Here is a 21,040-nt window from a genome sequence, read left to right as displayed (position 1 = left end):
GAAAGTAGTCCTCGCCGGATCCGGCTCGCTCACTTTCACTCGTAAACCAGGAGGAAAGGCTGCTGATTGGTCGGTTGGGGTCGTATTCGGCCCGGCGGCTGTCCCTCGGCACCGAGTGGCACTTCTGCTAAATAAGGGTCGTTCAAAAGCAGAGAAAATAATACACTGGTATTTTAAGCGTCTCTCCGTCCCTGAAGGGAAGACTGACGCCGGTTCGGTGGCCCAGGTGTTTCCGGGCGAAGCTGTTGATGATGAAAGCCATATTTAGCAGGATTATAAGACCTGCTGTAATTAGTGAAACAGTGCGACACCCCTCAGAAGTGCGACTAGAAAAAAACAACTGTTGTGAAACTCGTGCAACATCATTAGGGGTTTATTTGTAGCTCGGAAAAAAAAGTCAGAAGTTTGACATCTACAGTAGAAATAGAGTAATTTGCAATGGGATTTGAGCGTTTAAGGGTTTTAGAGTTTGGGATAATTTTTATACACTTCTTAAAAAAAGTGTCCAAACTTTTGATTCTCTTAGAAAGACTTTAACCCTTAGAACCCTATGAACAGATTTTACATACAAAATTGCACCTTGTGTTCTCAACTTAATTCCTCAGGAATCCCTTCACACATAAACATAATCCATATATGGTTAGAAAGGGCGGAGCTTACTCTTTCTAAAAATAGTGATCACATCCCAGTAAAGCTAAATCTACAAGAAACCCGTTGAGAGAAAAAACACCTAAAAAAGTGAAAAATCTCCTTCCCCAACCAATATTATTTACCTTCAGTGTTTCAAACATATTTATATGATGTTTCAAACCAAATAATATCAGTAAATAAAGACTCAAAAGTGTCCCACAGAAAAAAAGTGTGAAACTACCTGCTTTACTCAAACTAAAGCTAGGTATGGTGTGCGCACTACTTTATATAGTTTTTATTTTACACATTTTTACTTTTTAGTAGTTATTTTGCACTAAACTATTTTTTTATTTATTTAGACTAAAAAGTCTAAATATAGTTTTCTTTGTGTGTCCTGATTAAAATACTGAAAGGCATAGGCTGCTCTGAGTGTCAGGTTTTTAGTATCTACATGTATCCTAGAGGTGTGATTATTGATTATCAATAAATAAAAATAAATCCGCCTGATGCGGTTTCTCCATGTATTTTATCAAAGTAATAATTAATAAGCCATGTAATGAACTCAAATCATCAATATTATATATTATATTGATTAAACATTTTTGAAAATATATCCTAAGTGTGAATATATTTAAAGTCTATACATTCAAAAATAAGTTATATAAAAACAGGCGCTTGGTAAAATTTGGCTAAATCATGATCAGTTCCAGGAAAATATAACAATTCTGCTTCCTTTTACATTTTAAATGATTATATTTTTGAGCAGCCGTATGTCTTCTGGAGTAAAAGAGATCAGGGCATGTGTCTGTCTGATATAATTACTGTGTTATAAGACCTGAAAGAGGAACTAAAAACAAAAACTGAGGAAAAACACAACAAAACAGCCTAGAGTTCAAAGGGTTAAAGAAGAACTCAAGTGGGAAATGAACACTTTTGTCAAATAGCCCACCTCCCTTTTTCCCCCAGCATTCCCAAATACAGAGCTTTTAGCCACAATAGTGCTAGCGATAGGGGCATAGAGTTACCCATGCAAAGTAATGGCTATTTTACACCATTAACAACAAGCTTAAAGTAGCACCACACTTAACTGGTAAAATTTTGAGGGTCCCAACATTTTAAACGAGGCACTGAGTACTTTAAAAGTGCACATGCTGTTTTTACACACAGTGTCTTCAGCTAGTTCCCAGATTGCAAAGTTAATTCTGTAGAATTCTCAAATTATATATATTTTCAGCAACAGCTGGAATTCATGCATTTCCACAGAATTAATTCTAAGATTCTGTAAAACTAGCAATTGCTTTGCATGGGCAACACCCTATGTCCCTATCATTAGCATTTTAAACCTGTTGGGTTTAAACTCTAAGGGCATTCTCACACCTGAAAGTCTAGACCAGAGTCCCAAAAAAGGTTCAGGTGTTTGTTACATTGAATACTGTACATTTAGTCTGGTTACTTTTGAGTTGCTTAGTTTCATACTAGAGTTTAGAGACTGAGTGCACTGAAAGAAGGATTTTGGCACATCAAACGTCGCTTCTTTTTCTTCTTCTATTTATTCTCCTTTAAGTCCAGAAATGGCAAAAAAAGGACCATCCACAAAAGCGTTTTCACTCTAACAAGAAACAGACCATCGTCCAGTTGTACCACCTCTTTTGGTTGATCCAAATTTTGTGGTTTGTGGCATTTTTGTGGTTTTTCTCTTCAGCAGTTTTGGTTCTGAAAAGAACCGAAAGTTCAAGGGTCTGGACAAAACAAGATACTGTAGTGTAAAAGCACCCTTCGAATTAGTCTTGGAAAGACGTCAAGTCACTTTAGGAAAGACTGTTGCTGTACATAATCATCTATTATATATTTTTTCTGTGCACTACAAAAATAGATATACTGTAGCTATAGAATCCATCATCGTTTTCATGTGCAAACAAAAACAGTCACTTGCACAAAGTGAGGCAAGTTACGGCAAGTTACAAGGACTTACGCCGTGAGCGAGGGAATTCTCTGTAGCAGTGGCCAGGAGAGAGGTTGCTTCCTGGGGAAGAAAGTCCGGTGTTGTCCCTGGTCAGGGAGCCTCCGTGGATTCTGTAGGAAATGGAGGTGTAGTAGACGGAATTGACGTGGCAGCTGGGACGATCGTGTCGGGAAACGGCGATGCTGTTGGACAAGCCAAGACGGTAACAAACGTACGACCAGAAGGAGCCAATGCACGATTGTTCCCGGGATGGACTTGAGGGAAGTCGAGGCAAGGAGGGACGGGAGTAACGTTCGTCCAACGGAGATGGGATGAGGTTGGTGCAGCTGGTTCCTTCCTCCATTGGCAAAAAGAGGGTACTATGGCGGTGCCTGTCTCTACCATCAGCAAGGAACCCCAGGTTTTGTCGCCTCTTCATCGAGGCCCTTTCTTGCGCATCCCTTCGTTCGTCTTCATTGTTCATAGTCAGGAACCGCAGCACCACCAAGTTAAGGAAGGCGCCGATCACTGTCAACCCAACCAGGATGTACATGAAGCTGAAAACCACGTAGGGTGTCTTCTCCTGAAGGTCCTCGTTCTTCTGCAAGGCCACAAAGTCTCCAAAGCCGATGGTAGTCAAGGTAATGAAGCAGTAGTAGTATGCGTGGAAGAACGTCCAACCTTCAAAGTGGGAAAAGGCAGCCGCTCCTACACAGAGCGTCCCCAGGCAAGACAGGAAGCCGATCAGGACCATGTTCTCCATAGAGACTTCGGTACGCCGGAAGCCCAGGCACTGCTTGGTCCGGTGGAGGAGGAACCGGACGAAAGTGTTCATCCTTTCGCCCAGGCTCTGGAACATCACCAGGGTCAGAGGGATGCCCAGGACGGCGTAAAACATGCAGAAGACCTTGCCAGCATCCGTGCCGGGGGCAGCATGGCCATAACCTGCAACAGGGAAGAACCACAGTCAGTTCAAATGTGCCAAATACTTGGCAACCGGACATATTTGGCTGAAAATGGTGGAGTCATTTAGGATATCTTGTGCTTTCGAAGAAGCGAAACAATGCCGCAGTGATTAGCAGAGTTAGCCTAAAGCTAACAACAGCCACAGGGCCATGTAAAGACAGAGCTTACACAGAGACATCTGTCTATCATCAACTATCAGAAAGTAATAAAGCTCAAACCACACTAAGTGACTTGGACTCTGTATCACAGTTTTTGTCATGTCTAGGTAGTTTTCTCAAGACCAGCCTAGGTAAAACAAAACAAGACTAAGCAAGACAAACCAACACAATAATAAAAGACATGTTATAAAAAAAAAAGCAAGACAAGATAAGACAAGACTAGGTAAGATGAAGCAACAAGATAACATAAGACAAAATAAAACAAGACTAGGAAGGGCAAGAGAAGACAACACATGACTAGCTCTTAGGCTGGCTACTGAGTTAGCATCCAGCATTTCAAATTAAAAGCCCTCTGCAACATTGCAATTGCAATTTCATGTCAGACAGAAATAATTGGATACTATGTTCAATGTTGGATCATTTGTTCAATGTTGAATAAATATAGCTTTATAGTTTTATCATTTCTTTAAAAAGCAAGACAAAAATACATGTAAAACTAGTGGGACAAGACTAGATCCAAACAGAAAATACAGGGTAAGACAAGACAGACTGACTAGACAAGCCAAAACTGCATAAGACAAGACATGACAAGACTAGGTAAATACAAGAAAACAAGGCAATTCTGGACAAGAAAAGATAAGATAAGAGAAGGCAAGACACGACAAGACTAAGTAAGAAAAGGTAACGCAAGACAAGGCAAGACACGACAAGACTAGGTAGAACAGGGCACAACAAGATATTTCTAGACAAGAAAAGATAAGAGAAGACAAGACACGAAAAGACTAAGTAAGAAAAGGGAATGCAAGACATGACAGGACTAGGTAAGACAGAATGCAAAAAGGCAATTCTAAACAAGACACAACAAGACTAAGTAAGAAAAGACTAGTTAAGACACGACTAGACAAGACAAGGCAAGACAAGAAAACAAGGCAATTCTGGACAAGAAAAGATAAGAGAAGAGAAGGCAAGACACGACAAGACTAAGTAAGAAAAGGTAACGCAAGACAAGGCAAGACACGACAAGACTAGGTAAGAAAAGGTAAAGCAAGACACGACAAGACTAGGTAAGAAAGGGTAAAGCAAGACAAGACAAGACTAGGTAAGACAAGACAGCACAAGACTTGACTAGAAAAGATTAGAGAATACAAGACTAAGTAAGAAAAGGTAAAGCAAGACAAGACTAGTTAAGACACGACCAGACAAGACAAGACAAGACTAGGTAAGACAAGACAGCACAAGACTTGACTAGAAAAGATTAGAGAATACAAGACTAAGTAAGAAAAGGTAAAGCAAGACAAGACTAGTTAAGACACGACCAGACAAGACAAGACAAGACTAGTTAAGACATGACAAGACAAAGAAAAGACAAGACAAAACTAGGTAGGACAGGACACAAGAAGACAATTCTAGACAAGAAAAGATAAGAGAAGACAAGACTAAGTAAGAAAAGGAAATGCAAGACAAGGCAAGACACGACAAGGCTTGGTAAGACTGAATGCAACAAGGCAATTCTAGACAAGACACAACAAGACACGACAAGATTAGGTAAAAAAGGTAAAGCAAGAAAAGAGAAGACTAGGTAAGACTTGACTTCTTAGACAGGACAAAATAAGAAAGGACTTGATAAGACAAGACTGGGTAAGACAGAATGTAAAAAGGCAATTCTAGACAAGACACAACAAGATTAAGTAAGAAAAGACTAGTCAAGACACGTCTAGACAAGACAAGGCAAGACAAGACTAGGTAAGAGATGACCAGACGAGGAAAGACAAGAAAGTAAGGCAATTCTGGACAAGAAAAAATAACATAAGAAAAGGCAAGACATGACAAGACTAAATAATACAGAATGCAAAAAGGCAATTGTAGATAAGACACAACAAGACTAGGTAAGAAAAGGTAACGCAAGACAAGAAACAGAAAAGACAAGAGACAAGATGTTAGAAAACTTATACCAAGACAATTCTTGTCTTGTCTTGTCTTGTCTATTCTAGTGGTGAGACTGCAGTGAATGGCAGTAGGGTGATGCCGCATGCTGTCTCGAGCCAGTGCGCTTCTGTTTCTATTAATGTGCCCATGCTGATCAGGCATTAACACACCTGTGGCTGAGAAACTTCCACCAGGTGAGTGTTGTTCAGGTGCAGTGCGCGTGCAGTGTGAGGGGGGGACACTTGCCTATGGTGGTGATGACGGTGATGGCGAAGTAGAAGGATCCGGCGAATTTCCACTGGCGTCCGGCGCGGTGCGGTTCCGCCTGCAGGACCATGCGCTCGATCTCGCGGTAGTCCTCCTCGCTGAAGCGGTACTGCCTCTTCATCTCGCCACGCTTCTGCTCCAGCACCCGCCGCCGCTCGCTCTCCGTCTCACTCTCCAGCGCGTCGAACACCGCGGCGCCCACCAGCAGGTAGGAGAGCATGCAGAGGATCAGCGACAGCGTCCGCACCGTCTGCTTCTGCATCGCACTCTACTCTCACGCTCTCTCTCTCGCGCACTCTCTCTCTCTCTCTCTCTTTAATCACACTCACAGAAAGAGAGAGAGAGAGAGAGGGGGAGGTGAAGGGGAGGGACGGAGAAGAAAGAGAGAGAGAGAAAGAGAGAGAACCGAGAGAGAGAGAGACAGAGAGAGACTCGTGGAAAAATAGACGGAGAAAAGAAAATTCCCAGAAAGTGATGCTTGCTCTGACAGCCTACAACATCTAATTAATAAAACAAGCAGCATTACATAAATAAAGCTCGTGAAAAAAAATAAAAGATCTCTTAAATATTATGATTTTTTTTTATTTACCAAATTGAAAACATGAAGGATGATCACAAGCCATGAAACCAAGAGAACTTAAAGGCATAAAAATATCCAAAAGCAGTGTGTAAGACTGGTGGAGGAGAACATGATGTCAAGATGCATGAAAAAAACTCTGATTAAAAAAAAAATTGGTTATTCCACCAAATATTGATTTCTGATCTCTTATGAGTCATGAGTATGAACTTGTGAACTTGTTTTCTTTGCATTATTATTTGAGGTCTGAAAGCTCTGCATCTTTTTTACTTTTTGTAATTTCAGCCAGTTTTTATTTTCTGCAAATAAATGCTGTAAATGACAATATTGTTCATAGTACGATTTCAATCATAAATTCTTAAAAAATGAGTGAAGTAAGTAAGAGTTAAGCAATTATAAATCCCTTATTTTGTGGCTTATGTTTATATACACAAATCAAAATAATTTGGGTGAATCTGGAGAGCCCTGATGTTTTAAAACATGATGTTTTTTAAAAAGCTTCTTGAGCAGTTTTTAAGTTATTAATGCCTCGTTTTAAATATCACGGCTCTCCGGATTCTACCAAGGAGGTGTGGAGCTACTTTGAATCTAGATAACGGTGGAAAAAGCGATTTATCTGCAGGGGCAAGTGGATGCCCCGATATGACCTTTGTGAAGAGTGCTGGGCAAAAAGCAGAACATTACTTGATCTCAGAAAGCTGCAGGAGAGAGGAGGTGTGCTATTCAACAAAGCTTAGTACCCTTTATTACCCCATCACCCCTGAATTTTCACCCGCGACTGGATATTCAGGCCCAATTTGGTGGAAAAAACACGAACCTGGCAACTCTGAATGTAGGCACAATGAAGAAAGGGATAGAAGCGGTTACGCTACGGGTTGTAAGCAGTGTTTTTTAATAAGCTTCTTGCGCACTTTTAAAGTTCCTAATGTCTCGTTTTAAATGTAAGGGCTCTTTGGATTCTACCAATGAGCTGTGGAGCTACTTTGAGCCTGAATAACGATGTAGAAAGTGATTTATCTGCAGGGGAGTTGTAAAGAGTGCTGGGCAAAATGCACAAAATTGCTGGATCTCGTAAAGCTGCAGGAGAGCGGAGGTGAGCTCTTCAACAAAGGTTAATACTCTCTATCAGGTTTTACTACACTAAAAGTCAATTTTACACCAGAGTTTTCCTTTAAGATGGAACAGAACAATAAAATAAAAGTTTCCGCTTTAAAATAAGGCTATCTTTATAAAGGGTTTATAAATGGTTTACAATTAGTTTATTAATGGTTACTAATTAGGTTGTAAATGCTTTAAAAATCATTAATAATCAGTTATAACACATACATAGAAAGGGCAACAATGACCTGTTGTTTGTTAAATAGTGAACCCACAGCCGTCTATATTGTTGCCCTTTCAACGTATGTGTTATAACTGATTATTAATGATTTTTAAGGCATTTACAACCTAATTAGTTATAAAGGTTTATAAAGGTAGTCTTATTTTAAAGTGGTACCAAATAAAAGCTACTAAAAGCTTATTTGAGGAATTTAGCAATGGACAATAATGATAATTAATTGCTACACCACCTGCTCCATCCCTTTCTTAATATATATGTTAAAATACACCCTAAAGTTAACTAGCTAGCAGCAGTTAAGTGAACTTTATGGCTTTACTGCTATAGTTAATGTATTTCTGTATCGGGGGCTTGAAGGGTTCTTACAATTCTTAGGGGGTCTTAGGGTGGTCCAAAATATCATGTGACTTATATTCTTGCATATTCTTGCATCCATTGAACTTTTGGGGGTTTTTTTTGGAAAGTTTCTGCTTGAATTTTGTTTGCGTGATGTCAGAGTAGCCTCCTAAAGCTGCTGTTTTGATGTGAACTATTTTCTATTCGCACAAACCCGTCTGTGCTCTGAATCAGCCACAAATCTCTTCACAGTATTATGATCACGCTTCAGTTTTCATGAAATATTTATCTAATGTTTTCATACCTTGTAATACCAAGGCATTGCACTATTTGACGCTTTTCGGCAGCAGAGAGATATTCTTTTTCTTTCTCATGTTGCTTGAAACCTGTGGCCTGCTTAATAATGTGGAACATCCTTCTTAAGTAGTTTTCCTTTAACTGGGCTCACCTGGCAAATGAGAAATGTGATCCTAAGAGCCCTGAGACACAATACCATCCATGAGTTTAATTGAGAAACCAAAACAATAATCTTGGTTTTATGTGGTTTAAACATAAATGTGGTTTAAAAATTACTAAATTTATTTATGAACATAAATTGAACCTTTAATGTTCAGTGCTAACATTGAAATTTTAACGTTGAATCAACATTTAATGTCCTCAACCTTCTGCCTTTTGAATCAGCATTTTACATTTCGTCACCATATCATTTCTAAAAATGGTTGGATGGAGGAATGAAACAGTGTTTTACTTCTATTTGCAGGAACTGATTTTTAATTGAATACCATGTTTATGTTCTAATAGTTTTACTATTTTAGTGTTTTTGAGATTCTAACTTTCTTACGGATGATGTTAAAACAACGTTGCTATCTCAACATTGATTCACTTTTTAAAATCAACCATAACATCTATGCTGGTCAATGCCAGCTGGGAGGTCTAGGGTTAGAAGAGGTAGAAGCGGTAGAAGGGAGTGTATCTCCTGATCGTGTCGTGTTGATGGTATCAGTGTACAGGGTGAGGAAACGCGGCTGTGTAATCAGTCAGTGTGCTGTTTAGAGAGCAGGAGGCCTGGCGGTGTGTTTTGGGCGCTGTGGGCGGGGGGATGTCGGGTTGATGGAGTGTTTCTGAGCTTTAATGACACTTTGATCCCCTCCCGATGCTCCGTCCCGTCCTGTCCTGTCTCCTCCTGCAGACGGATGAAATCTTGTTTTGGCCGCTGGACGCAGGAGCGAGCGGGAGCTGATGGATAGCCGTTAGCGCAGCGGCTTTTCTCTGTTATCGCTGGAGATTTAATTGATTAAGTGGTGAGCAGGGCGGAGGCGCGGAGTGGGCGGGGCCGGGCCGGCTCTCAGGTTAATAACAGCTCTGAGCTACAGATGGAGATGTTCTCTACACACGATCTACGGACAGTACGTTTCAGTTTATAACCTGCATCAGATTAAACCAGACACAGGCTCGACTGGGTCAGTATCAATACGATGTGTCTTTTGTGTCGCATTTTTTGCATGAATAAATAAATGAAAATTAAACACACCCACGATTAATTAAGAGATTTAGTACGTCAGAGTTTTTTCCGCCAAATTGCATTTGTTTGAAAAGGAAAGAAAAGAGTTGCATGAGGATGTAAAAGTCAGTTCTTTTCTTAAAACTGTTATAAAAGAACTAATAAAACACTAATGCTACAATTATGCTACTATTACTAATTAGCATATACTGATTATAAATAGCAATACTGATAATAAATCCCTTATAAACAATATAGCCCTATCTGGATGGGATTCGTTTCTCTGGGGGTTCTGTGTGGTGTAATTTCCTCTTTTATGTTTCTTTTTTATCCTCTGTGATTTTATTGCTGTCCAGAACGATCACGTACGTGTTTTTAATCTCAGACGTCCTCTGATAAATAAATTACAGGCTGAATTATCTACTGTTTTTCTCTGAACTCCGTGCTCCTCCGGTAATTTTAGTCCCATCCGGACGCACATCTCTGAGTTTCGTCTCTTTCCCTTTAATAAAATAGCTATTTGTCCACTGCTGCGCACTGTAATTACACTTTGGGCGCGGGAGTGGAAATGGAGGAGCTACTGATCGTGATGTCATGTGACAGAGAAAGCCAAAAAAACTGCAGTCCGGATGCAGGAGTTTTATCACTGAGTAGAAGTGTGAAACAAAGTGAGAAACTAATCCATTCAGATAGGGGTTAAGTCGTACACTCAGTTGTTTTGCCAATTGCATTAAACATGTTACAGATGTAGATTTTGGGTTAGTTTAGGCTTATGAAGGGCAGGTTTTAGACTGTCTTTGGGCAGGATATTTTCGAAGGACCTGGCAACCCTTCAGTACATATGCAAGGTGTACTTTTTCCCGTCGTTATGATAGCAAAGACACACTGGTTTTGCATTGCCTTGTTGAAATATGTTGAAAAGAGAGACTTTCCCTGATCTCAACCAGAAGAAAGACTGACTGTGATATAAAGATTAAAGAACTCATCAGGATACTAAACGATATGTCGAGAACAGAGAGAGATAGAGAGACAGAGAGATAGATAGAGAGAGAGAGAGAGAGAGAGAGAAAGAGAAAGAGGACAAGATACAAGATGCAGTTGCAGATGTCTTCTCTGAATCATGAGACATAATTACCACACTGTGAACAGAGAGAGATGAGCATGCCACGCTCTCACACTTCTGTCAGACGTGTGTGTGTGTGTGTGTGTGTGACTACTTGTGTTTTTAGTGCAAGAATATATTATTGTTGCTATATATATAGATACACTATATAGCCAAATGTTTGTGCAACACACATATGTGCAAACATGTGCACACACAGCCTGTCTATTTCCTATAGAAAAAAAGGTACCGCCAATAAAATAGGAATCTCTGGAGCAGATAAACCAACATGAAGCATTATATTGGCTCAATAGTGATAAATACAAAATCAATCAAATCCACACAGCAAAGTGTGTCTAAACTCTAGTAGAAGGTCTTCTCTGAACAGTATAGACAGAGTTACTCCAAAAAACTATTTTTAAAACTCTTGATTTTGGAAGAAACCATGAATGAGAAGGCGCATTATGCGACACTAGTAAGGAACAGAGGTGTCACCATGTTTTCCGTCTAATTCTGCAGGTTTCGTCGCTGGGTGGTGGTGAGACCTGTAAAGCTGAGCTAAGTTAAGTAAACAAAACTGTAATTCTTCAAAAATATATATTTTAAATTCAATCGAGGGCTGGATGATAATCTACACAGATTTCTCTCCTGAAAACTGTTTATTTAGGTGAGTAAAAGGCTTCCGTTTATTTACAGCAAGCTTAGGTTTCCAGATTTTTAGCATTAGCATTAGCAGCTAACCGCTAGTGCTAGTAGGGGGTTAGAATAAGTAAGTGCTGCGTGACAGTGCTGCACTGAGGAACCCTGAGTGTTTTGGTAAGCCAGGGCGATATTAGCTAGTGGTTCGTCTTATGTGGCTTGTTTGAAAGGCAAAAAAAGCTAGCGCTTAGCGTGGTTATTGGCTAATGCTTATACTGCTCCAGCAGTGCTAGCCAGGGTTAGCAGCAGGCTGCAGACGGATATACTCGCCTCTGAGCGGCAAAAGGGCTAGTGCTTAGCATCTAATACTAATACTGCTCCAGCCTTACTGCTGGAGAAACTTCACTGAAAACTCTCCTGTATAACTCTGTACTTCAGTGGAGTGTCTTTACTGCTCCTTAATACCTGACTGGTAGAATTCATACATAAGGAGCACCGGATTATAAGGCGCACTGACGATTTTTGTGAAAATGAAAGGATTTTAAGTGCGTCTTATAGTGCCAAAAATATGGTAATATGGAAAATGTTATTGTCAGGTTGTAGCAGGGAGAGGACACGGAGGAAGACGCAAATGCAAGAGATATTTATTAACAGAAATGAACGAAAATAAACACAAAACAGGAGAAATAACCAAATAGAATAACTAGGAGAAACAGTGAATTCACAAAAACTGAAAATAAGAAAAACCTACAACCTAACCGATGTGACAACGTACAAGAACCAACAACTAACACTAAAAAAACAAAGGGACAAAGGGAAAAAAATACAAATGGAGGGAAAAGTAAACAGCTGGGGACAGGTAACGAGGGGGCGGAGTTACACTGAACTTCTATCTAAAACAAAGGCAAATGTATAGCAGCGAAACTGTGGTTCTTTGCTATACAATAGTGTAGCAAAAAAGGAGGAAAATAAGGTTATAGGACGAGTTGATATATGATAAATCACAGTATTAACTGTAATTTAATTATTTGTTTATAATTTAATATGTAATATGTATTTTATGTAAACTCCACCAGAAGCATGATGGGTAATAATCTCAGAAAAAATCTAGTTGAAGTCTTGCAGTTATTGATTGGCAATTAGAGAGTGGCAATCACAGGGGTCCAAGCACATAAAGCAGGATAAAGTGTTTTTTAATACTCATGATTCAGGATTATGAATGCGTGTGTGTGTGTGTGTGTGTGTGTGTGTTCTGGAGGTCATTCCTCGCAGCCCTTGACTAAATGCTAACTTTTCTGATTTTAATAGTTTTGTATTTTTGCTTTTTATCTTATTTCCAATTTCTTTTATTGTAATACTATTTTTTATTATTGTAATATATATTTTTTATATATATTGTTTTTTTTTTGTTAGGTTATTTATTAATTTTAACCCATTTTTGTTGTATTAGTCTTCCTTTCTTTAGATTTTAATTTTTGTCAATTAACCCATACTTAATTATAATATATATATATATATTTTTTTATCTATTTTTATATTTTATTTACTGATATTTTACAATAATTAAATTTACCTTTTATTTTCTCTGTTATGTCAATCCCTGTTTCTGTAAATGCTCGGCTACATTGAAAATGAGGGCTGCCCTCAATGTACATCCGAGTTAAAATAAAGGTTGATTGATTGATAAATAAACAGTAAATTCCTCTTCAGTTCCTCACGCCTCACTCTGAACAGCTCTCTCTGACCCTCGATAACTGCAGCTCATACATATTCATGAATCCAGGGGAGACAAAGAGACAGAGAGACCCCCCAACCGGCCAGTAAACCACCCACAGCCCGGCTTCAGAGAGAAAACCCTCTCAGATCATCATAGTAAATGAATAGTGAAGTGATCTTTCAGATTATACAGGAACACATAATGAATCATGTAGTAACTTAAAACAGTGTTAAACAAACTAAAATACTCTGTGAAGTATTAAGATGCTCTTTATTGGGGAGCTGTTTGTTAACTTGTGGTTTCTGAGGCTGGAAACTCTGATGAACTTATCCTGTACAACAGAGAAAACTCTAGCTCTTCCTTTCCTATGCGGTCCTGATGAGTGCCAGTTCTATCATTATAAAATTTTTGATGGTTTTTGCAATGACTGCACTTGAGGATACTTTTTAATAATATGTCATAACCTGGATTAGAACATTACTCAAATATTCACTATTCACTGTATACCTGTAACTCTACCTCTTCACTACTTTACAATTAACATTAAGAGACAAGAAATTAAAGTAATTAACTCTTGATGAGTTCAGCACAGCTGTTAACTGAAAGCCTGAATTCCAGGAGACTCAACCTCATAAAGCTGACTGAGAAAATCCAGCAGAGATGTTCAAAACTGATCATCTAAACAACAGAAGCTAGTTTAAAGAATCTAAAATACAAATCATATCCTGGTTTGTTAAACACTTGTTTTGTTTACCAAATAATTCCATATGTTTTTCTTCAAAGTTTGGATAAGTTTATCATTAATCTACAATACAGAACAATTTAAAATAATGAAAAAACACTGAATTTAAGGTGTTTCTAAACTTTTGTTTGTGTGGTGGTTGTATTTTGTTTACTGGAGGAAATCACATTGGCAACAGCAGCTTTATTGCATTTCCTGTGCCGATCTGTACCGTGAACATCCTGCTGATCCTCAGAATAGCATGTCTGAGGGGTTCCTTCTGCTGCACTCTGCTACCGATAACACTCCAACAAGAGTGCACTGAAGAGACACTCATATACACACTCACACACATACGCAAAAGCATACACACATGTTGCAATGCTTTCATAATACTATTCAATTATATAGCAATTAAAAGAAGCATTTTAAAGTTTCTCATGAGGTTCTGGGGTCATTTTCTCTCTTTTATGGGTTTTTTTATCCTCTGTGATTTTATTCCCGTCCAGAACGATCATGTACGTGTTTTTTTTAATCTCAGACGTCCTCTGATAAATAAATTACAGGCTGAATTATCTACTGTTTTTCTCTGAACTCCGTTCTCCTCCGCTAATTTTACTCCTGTCCGGACGCACATCTCTGAGTTTCGTCTCCTCACGTTTAATAAAATAGCTATTTGTCCACTGCCACGCACCGTAATTACACTTTGGGCGCGCCACAGTTTCCACGAAGATCCACGTTAAAAAAAAAACACAACAGAGAGTGGAAATGGAGGAGCTACTGAACGCCGCAATGTCATGTGATCGAGCCTAAAAACTAAAAAACTCACTGGTCCTCCTGTTTTTTCAATTGCAGTCCGGATGCAGGAGTTTTATCACTGAGTAGAAGAGTGAAATATTTTTCACAGACGTCCCCCTGAAAAACGAATCCCGTCCGATTTCATGTGTTGCTGCCTCTCTTGGCAGAACTTCCAACTGCAAGAGTGTAAAGCAGGATCTACAGGCCCAGCTTTAGCAACATCTGTAATCTGTAAATGTGGTGCAGGATCCATACAGAACCTGTAGAACCTTCATGAATAACTACCTTAACTTAAAACTTAGCTTAAAAAATGATGAGTTTCTTTGAATTTACCAAGTTGAAAACCTCTGGAATATAATCAAGAGGAAGATGGATAATCACAAACCATCAAACCACCAAACTGAACTGCTTGAATTATTTTTTGCACCAGGAGTAAAGCAGCATAAAGTTATCCAAAAGCAGTGTGTAAGACTGGTGGAGGAGAACATGATGCCAAGATGCATGAAATTAAAACTGATTAAAAACCACCAGGGTTATTCCACCAAATATTGATTATTTCTGAACTCTTAAAACTTTATGAATATGAACTTGTTTTCTTTGCATTATTTGAGGTCTGAAAGCTCTGCATCTTTTTTTGTTATTTCAGTCATTTCTCATTTTCTGTAAATAAATGCTCTAATGAGAATATTTTTATGTGGAATTTGGGAGAAATGTTGTCTGTAGTTTATAGAATAAAACAACAATGTTCATTTTACTCAAACATAAACCTATAAATAGCAAAATCAGAGAAACTGATTCAGAAACTGAAGTGGTCTCCTATTTTATTTCTAGAGCTGTATATATACATGTATACTTACACACTTATATAAGCACAGACACACGGATGAGCAAATATATATCCACACATCAACTCTTCACAGTGTGTGTTTATATAATGGCCCACTCCCACCCACACACACACACACACACGCACACACATGAATACACTTCATTGAGCTGCAGTTCCACTGTGTTCACCCCAATCCATCATATCTCAACACTGAAGCCTGGAGAAGGCTGAGCTGCAGATTTGTCTGTATTAACACCTAATGAAACACACACACACACACACACACACATATATATATATATATATATATATATATATATATATATATATATATATATATATATATATATATATATATATATATATTTTAACCTCAACACTCTAAACTTCAAAAAAAGACAGTTATTACAGTAATATCTAAACAAAAGTTTTCAGACACCTGCTCATTGATAGTTTCTTCTGAAAATGAAAATCTAAGGGTATTAAAAAGAGTTTATTCTGCTTTTGTTGGAGTAACTGTCTCTACTGTTATTTCACTGGCTAAGAATGATTTTTTTGCAGCTTTGTACAGCAGAAGAAAATCCATCTCCTTAAATCCGTATAAAAAGATCAAAGGACTTCATTAAACCAATCTAAACCAAACCAAATAGCTTAATATAACATTTAATTGGGAATGCATTGAAAGCATTAAAATCACATAAAGACGGAAATATTGAACCAGGTCCTGTTAGATGCTCAAGAAAAGTACAATTCCACCAAATTCCACCTCTTTATTCACATCAGGACAGATTCTGTGGCATTTTTTCACTTCAGTATTATCTTCTTCTTAGCTTTCAGTGGAGGTTAGTGTAATAACATTTAGTTTCCAGTCCTTTTTGTTGCATTTTGTTTGGTTCATTTGTCACAAAATTGTGAAGAACAACTGCTAGATTCATATTTGTGTCAAAAAGTAAATACTTTTACATAAGATGGAGTATAAATTCTCCTTAAATCAATTTCATGTTTTGGATCAAAACAAACCAAACCAAATAAAAAATGAAAAAAATGCCAACTGATTGGGATTAAAATGAAATATAAAACATAAACTACTGTTATAAACTAATAGATGTTTATGCAATGTACAATTCCACCAAATTACATCACTTTATTTACATCAGAACAGGTTCTGTGGCTTTTTTCATTGCAGTACAAAATGCAAAGTATTATCTCTTCTCAGCTTTCAGTGATCATTGATGTAATAACATCTAGTTTTCAGTCATTTTTGCAGTATTTCAATATGTTAATTTGTCACAAAATAGTATAGAACAACTGACAGATTCATATTTGTATGAAGTACTTTTACAGCAGACCAAACAAACCAAACGTAACTGAACCAAATGACTTAATATAGCATTTAATTGGAATTAAAAGTATTGAAATGAACAATAAACCAAAAGCTATTGTCATAAACTGATATATGTTTATGCAATGTAAAATTCCACCAAATTACATCACTCTAAACCATAGACTGTATATAGCTGGACAGAGCATCGTCTCTCAAAAGTGAAGACACCACAGGTCGGGCGCCCCCTGCTGTTCGGCTGCAGAAAGCTGTGTAACTCCACCCATCCCCATAGGTTTCAATGGCAAAACAGACAACTTTCAATCACGTTTTTCTCCAATATACTGTAATTCTACCTCCATTATTTAAATGCAACAGCTAGTGTAGCCTCTGCTTATATTGTTAAATTTTTATATCCCCACAGAATTCGGTTTTTAAAACGTTATTCAGCTCTATTCAAAAAAGGTGTGGTTATTGTAAAAGGGCTGGTTATGGGCGGGACCAATAACAGACCGTCAGCTCCGCTCCGCCCCGCCCCGCTCTCCATCTTTTTTACAGTCTCTGCTCTAAACCAAACCAAATCACTTAATATACCATTTAATTGGGATTAAAAGTATTAAAATGAAATAGAAACCAAAAACTACTGTTTTAAACTGATAGATGTTTATGTAAAGTATAGTTCCACCAAATGTCATCACTTTATTCAGATCAGAACAGATTCTGTGGCTTTTTTCCTCACAGTTGATGGAAAGAATGGGTTAAATTTGGTAATAATCTGAACACTTTAAACGCTTGGTTTTTACAGCGTGGCGGTTTGCGTCGGTTAATTCGGTGTCAGTCGACGAAGTAAATGAGCTTGAAGATGGCCAAGTTTAACGTGGACGGCGTGCCCATCCTCCCACGGTTACCACGGTAACCGGCTCCAAAAATAGCAGCCCTATGCAGGGGGGCACTCAACACCACATTCCCCTTGATGCAGGATGCTATTTATATCCGCCGCTGGTGAAAGCGGTGCGTGAGGGAAGCTACGTGGTGCTTAGCCATCCAATTAGTGTCACCACAACCCGGGCAAATGACTCTCTGCCTCCAGCCCATAATACCCAGACTCAGCGCAGAGCTCGCACCAGTTCAGCAGCGTCCTGTAAAACCCTGCTGCTCTACAGCTCCATCAGACTGAGGACCTGTCCCAAATCTATACACCGTCCTGTGGAGATCTACCAGCTTTACAAGCTTCAGCCATGAAACAAAAGAAAGCAGCATGTAGTTGTGAAATGGAACGAAAATGATGAATGTGTTTTTTTTTATTATTTTAATCTAATAAAAATCGGAAAAGTATTCAACCCCCTACAGTATATCAATACTTAGTAGATCCACCTTTCACTGCAGTTACAGCTGCATGTCTTTTGGGGTTTGTCTCTACCAGCTTTGATCATCCTTTAGGTTTAGGACTTCGACTAAAGCCCTATCTGGATGGTATTAGTTTCTCTGGTTGTATGTTTAGGGTCATCGTCTTGCCGGAAGGTGCCCCTCCTTCTCAGTCTCAAGTCTTTTACAGCCTCAAACAGGTTTTCTTCCAGGATTTTTCCTGTAATTTATCTCCATCCATCTTTGCAGCATGAAAAAGACGAAACCAAAACTTCAAGTGAAGCGCTGCTGCCCCTTAGTGCGTAAGCATCCTGTAAAACCCTGCTGCTCAGCTCCATTAGACTGAGGACCTGTCCCAAATCTATACACCATCCTGTGGAGATCTACCAGCTTTACAAGCTTCAACCATAAACCAACACAAAGCAGCACGTAGTTGTAAAGTGGAACGAAAATGATAGAAAAATAATCGGATGATGGTTTAAATGCTAATTTTATTTTATATAAAGCTTTGGCGTGATGTGTAGCTGTCCTTAATAAACAAATTATCAAATAATTAAATAATTGCTAATCTATGCTTCTTCAGTGTTGCAATGTTAATTAACATCATTGTGAACAGATTTCGCGCATTCAAACAGCCAGAAATATATATATATATATATATATATATATATATATATATATATATATATATATATATTTTAAAGCTTAGTTTTAATGCTCTACTTACTAAAAGAATGTGGGGTTTAACTCAGGCTCAGCCTCATAATGAGAGTTTATTGGTTGGTTCGGGCTGGATATTTTGTCCCGATCTAAACTCTTTCATCGGGTCATCGTCTTGCCGGAAGGTGAATCTCCTTCCCAATCTTAAGTCTTTTGCAGCCTCCAACAGGTTTTCTTCCAGGATTCTTCCTGTAATTTATCTCCATCCATCTTTGCAGCATCAAAGGGTGATGAAACTCCTTGACAGCTCCTGTTTTGCTGGAGAAAATGAAACCGAAACATCAGGTGAAGCGCTGCTGCTTTTTAGTGCATGTGAACAGATTAAAATAAACATTGGATTTTTAAACTACTTTTACATGCTGTGTGAATGCAGCTTTATTGTTAGCCTTTAGAATCCTTTCTTCACCTCCCCCACATCCTCCACCTCCTCCTCCATCTCCTTCTTCTTCTCCTTCACCACCTCCTCCTCCTCCACCTCCTCCGCTGTCTCCTCTGCACTGGAAACACAGGGCTGCTTACAGTAGCTTCATATTTAGTTCTGCATGATCATCTGAAACACACACACACACACACTTACCAACACACACACACACACACACACACTAAGTCTGTCAGTGTAGATAAGAGCATTTAGCCACAAAGCTGAACATAAAAAGTCATTAAATAAGGCCTACAGGAGAGCGTGTACTGTATACACTGGATATATACACGGATGGAAAGATAGATGGATGGATGATATGACAAAAATATAGCTGGATGAATGCTAATGGATGGATGGATGCATTAATTGATGATAAATGGGTGGGTGAATTAATTGAATGATGGATGCATTAATGCACGGATGGATGCTCTAATGGATGGATAGATAAATGGGTGAATGGATGGATACACTAATAGATGGATGGATAGATGAATGGATGGATGGATGGATGGATGAATGCATTTATGGATGAATGGGTGAATGGATAGGACAATTAGATAGATAGACAAGTGAAAAAATGGATGCACTAATGGGTGGATAGATGGATAGATGGGTGCATTAATGGATGAATAAATGGGTGGGTGAATGATTGGATGGATGGATGCATTAATGGATGAATAAATGGGTGGGTGAATGATTGGATGGATGGATGCATTAATGGATGAATAAATGGGTGGGTGAATGTATGGACGATGGTCTTTGCTACTGCATTTGAGGATACTTTCACAGTTCTTAAAGTATTTTTTAAAGTAACTCTGTATATTTTATATACATGTTTAAATATAATATAAATGATGGTGTATATAATAATAATAGTGAGTTAGTTATTTTGGCTAAATTTATATATACCACTGATGACAACAATCCACCAAATCATATAACATAAAAAATGTTTTAGTAAATGTATGTATATATTTGAATAACTGCTTATTTTGTAATGTATATTGTATGTAATAGAATATAGAGTATATTATTTCAGTGTTTTAGTGTTGGGCCCATACATAGAATTCCCCCTGTGGAGAGCCAGTTCCATTTTAAATAACTCTGTATATTTTATAGCATATATAAACTGTATATAATAGATGATGCTGTATATGTATGGCAGCACTGATGAGAGCCAGTTTCATCCTAACATTTTTGATGGTCTTTAGTACTGAATTTGAAGAGACTTTGTAGTAGTTGCTAAAGTATTTTTTTTCTCTTTACTTTCTTGAGTAGTTCATAATATGTAGTAATTTTTATGTATATATTTGTATAATGTTTGTAATCAGTGTTTTATTGTTGGGCCCATACAGAGGATTCCCCTGTGGAGGGGTCCTGATTAGAGCCAGTTCCACCATCGTTCCATCAACGTATTTGATGGTCTTTGCTACTGCATTTAAGGATCATTTCAAAGTTCTTAAAGCATTTTTAATAACTCTGCACATTTTATAGAATATGTAAACTGTATATAATAGATAATGATATATATGCATGCCATAATATGAAGACATTCAACTAATATATATACAGCTCTGAAAAAAGTTATGATACCTCTGAATCAGTTTCTCTGATTTTGCTATTTATAGGTTTATGTTTGAGTAAAATGAACATTGTTGTTTTATTCTATAAACTACAGACAACATTTCTCCCAAATTCCAAATAAAAATATTCTCATTTAGAGCATTTATTTACAGAAAATGAGAAATTGAGCTTTCACAAAGAGTTC

The 21,040-nt window shown here is 38.1% G+C and overlaps 1 protein-coding gene across 1 annotated transcript; it reads right to left on the bottom strand.

Moving 5' to 3' along the window:
* Positions 1–1,819: 1,819 nt before the first annotated feature.
* On the bottom strand, positions 1,820–6,155 carry kcnk15 (potassium channel, subfamily K, member 15). Its single transcript, XM_007232968.4, has 2 exons — positions 5,869–6,155; positions 1,820–3,517 (listed from the first exon to the last, which is right to left on the bottom strand). The coding sequence occupies exons 1-2, from the start codon at positions 6,149–6,151 to the stop codon at positions 2,589–2,591; spliced, it is 1,212 nt and encodes a 403-aa protein (XP_007233030.2). The 5' UTR covers positions 6,152–6,155; the 3' UTR covers positions 1,820–2,588.
* Positions 6,156–21,040: the final 14,885 nt, after the last annotated feature.

Source organism: Astyanax mexicanus, chromosome 13, assembly GCF_023375975.1.
Source record: "Astyanax mexicanus isolate ESR-SI-001 chromosome 13, AstMex3_surface, whole genome shotgun sequence".
NCBI classification, from domain to species: Eukaryota; Metazoa; Chordata; class Actinopteri; order Characiformes; family Acestrorhamphidae; genus Astyanax; species Astyanax mexicanus.
Note: the sequence above shows the minus strand (reverse complement) of the source record. Positions and strands in the feature narration are given on the sequence as shown.

Excerpts from the sequence above, each read along its gene's own strand:
- kcnk15 (XM_007232968.4), bottom strand. The coding sequence starts at position 6,151 with ATGCAGAAGCAGACGGTGCGGACGCTGTCGCTGATCCTCTGCATGCTC. Across the intron at positions 3,518-5,868 it reads CACCGTCATCACCACCATAG|GTTATGGCCATGCTGCCCCC; the intron begins GCAAGTGTCCCC and ends TCCCTGTTGCAG.